Raw genomic sequence first — 1928 nt, 5'->3', positions numbered from 1 at the left:
GTGTGTGTGTGTGTGTGTGTGTGTGGTGTGGATGTGTGTGTGTGTGTGTGTGTGTGTGTGTGTGTGTGTGTGTGTGTGTGTTGTTGTTGTTGTTGTTGTTGTTGTTAATATGTTCCATGCCTATACACCCCGATCATCCCCAAGTCTAAGGTTAAATGTAGACATGTTGTTGTTTTTTTAACAAATATATGTTTATATTAACTGTCTGAGTTTCTACTGCTTGTATTGCAATGTGATAAATAAAGAAACAAGCAAACAAACAAATATTATGTGACGCTAATTGTGTAATGTTCTTGCTTCCCTCCCTATCCCCCACCCCACCCCACCCCACCCCACCCCCGCGTCGCCCATCATTATCACGGAAGTGTATGTTTTTGGGTTGTTATTGTTTTTAGGGAGGGGGGTCGGGGGGAGGGGGGGGGGTGTTCACGTTGGGTTCGAATGGAACATATTCTGATAATGAAGGACTTTGTTTTATTTGATCATATATCAAATTAGCTTTTTAACTTTCTGTCCCCCCCATATAACAAGCTTGTAGGAAAATTTCTGTACACTTTTGTGTTTCATCAAAGGATTGATTGATTGAGCAGTAGTAGTAGCAGAAGCAGTAGTAGTAGTAGTAGTCTAAAATACTGCTTTTTTATGGACCAGATGCATGGACAACAGCACGCGGATTTTGCTGCTGATCAGCGACAGATACGTCCGTGAGCAGTGGCGCTTGTTCGAGTTCGAGCACATCGTCTATGCTTCCATCGACCAGCAGAAAGACGTCATCGTGGTGCTTCTGGGTGACGTGGAAGCGGGCAGGATGACGAAAGAGATGACGCGCATGCTGACGCGTGGAACCTTCCTGCAGTGGGGAAACAGTGAAGAGGCGCGGAAAGTGTTTCGCGAAGGGCTGGAAGTGGCGCTGAAAACAGAGGACCACAGTTGCCAAAGTGTATGTTAATTAACTCTCTCCATATGAACGGCGAAAGAGACGACGTTAACAGCGTTTCACCCCAATTACCATCATCAAAATATTGCAAGCGGAAGGCTCTTATACTGAAGATGTGAAGATACCACAATTCTGACGACGGAAGCTAAAGGTTGGGTCATTCAGACACCCACTGGACATCCGAGGGGTCTGTGTAGAGGAGAAGAGAGGACTGGTCGTACTGAGTGAGTTAAGAGGCTGAAGAATCCACTATCCCCCACACCCCCAGCCCCCACACGCCCACACTTCCCGTCACCGCCTAACGTTTCCACACATACATACATACATACATACTGCGCGCAGACCACTGCCAGCTCCTCTCCCATCTCTACAAACTGAAAATGTCCCATACAGACCAGCGTCCGTGTGACACCGCTCCTCAAACTCCAGCCCATGTCCTACACAAAGAGTTATGCCGCCAGATCTGGCCCAGTCTCGCAGCACTCCAGGACAAGTTGTGGAGAACGGCTACAGAGCTTCAGCAGACTGCGGACTTCGTAACCTACTCTGGACTGACCGTCTGAACATGGCCTGGGAATCGCTAATCAAGAAAAAGTACATACATACACTGTAAACCCTGCTTATGTAACAAGAGTAGACATGTATTCAGGTAGTAGACAAGCAAACTGTATGTCTATTAATCAACATAACGTGAAAAACTTTGTGTTGTTTTTTTATGAATAACTGATATCAATATCGGTTTAGTATGAACCAAACTTCGACAATCCATGGTTGTTGACCTTAGCACACTGGTGGACTGTAATGTTTCTTCCGGAAGGGAAATAAAAATAAACCGCATTCGTTTACTGACACAAGTTTGCACGTATATGAAGGAAGATATTTTATCTTTATGCCTTGCAATTATTTCTTGTCCATGTTTTTGAAAACAAACTCCTTGATGACTCTTGTGTTGAACTAATTAAGAATGTAATTTTTCTGAAATTGCTCCCCA

At 44.7% G+C, this 1928-nt stretch overlaps 1 protein-coding gene across 1 annotated transcript in view; it reads left to right on the top strand.

Annotated features, from left to right (window-relative positions):
* The window catches only part of LOC143287345 (toll-like receptor 6), a 16096-nt gene extending 14923 nt beyond the window's left edge, over positions 1-1173 (top strand). The window contains exon 7 of the mRNA XM_076595306.1: positions 652-1173. Within this exon, the coding sequence (XP_076451421.1) occupies positions 652-949 (298 nt within the window). The 3' untranslated portion in view covers positions 950-1173. The remainder of the gene's footprint in view (positions 1-651) is intronic.
* Positions 1174-1928: the final 755 nt, after the last annotated feature.

The sequence above is a fragment of the Babylonia areolata genome, chromosome 11, assembly GCF_041734735.1.
Source record: "Babylonia areolata isolate BAREFJ2019XMU chromosome 11, ASM4173473v1, whole genome shotgun sequence".
In the NCBI taxonomy this organism is placed as follows: domain Eukaryota; kingdom Metazoa; phylum Mollusca; class Gastropoda; order Neogastropoda; family Buccinidae; genus Babylonia; species Babylonia areolata.
Note: the sequence above shows the minus strand (reverse complement) of the source record. Positions and strands in the feature narration are given on the sequence as shown.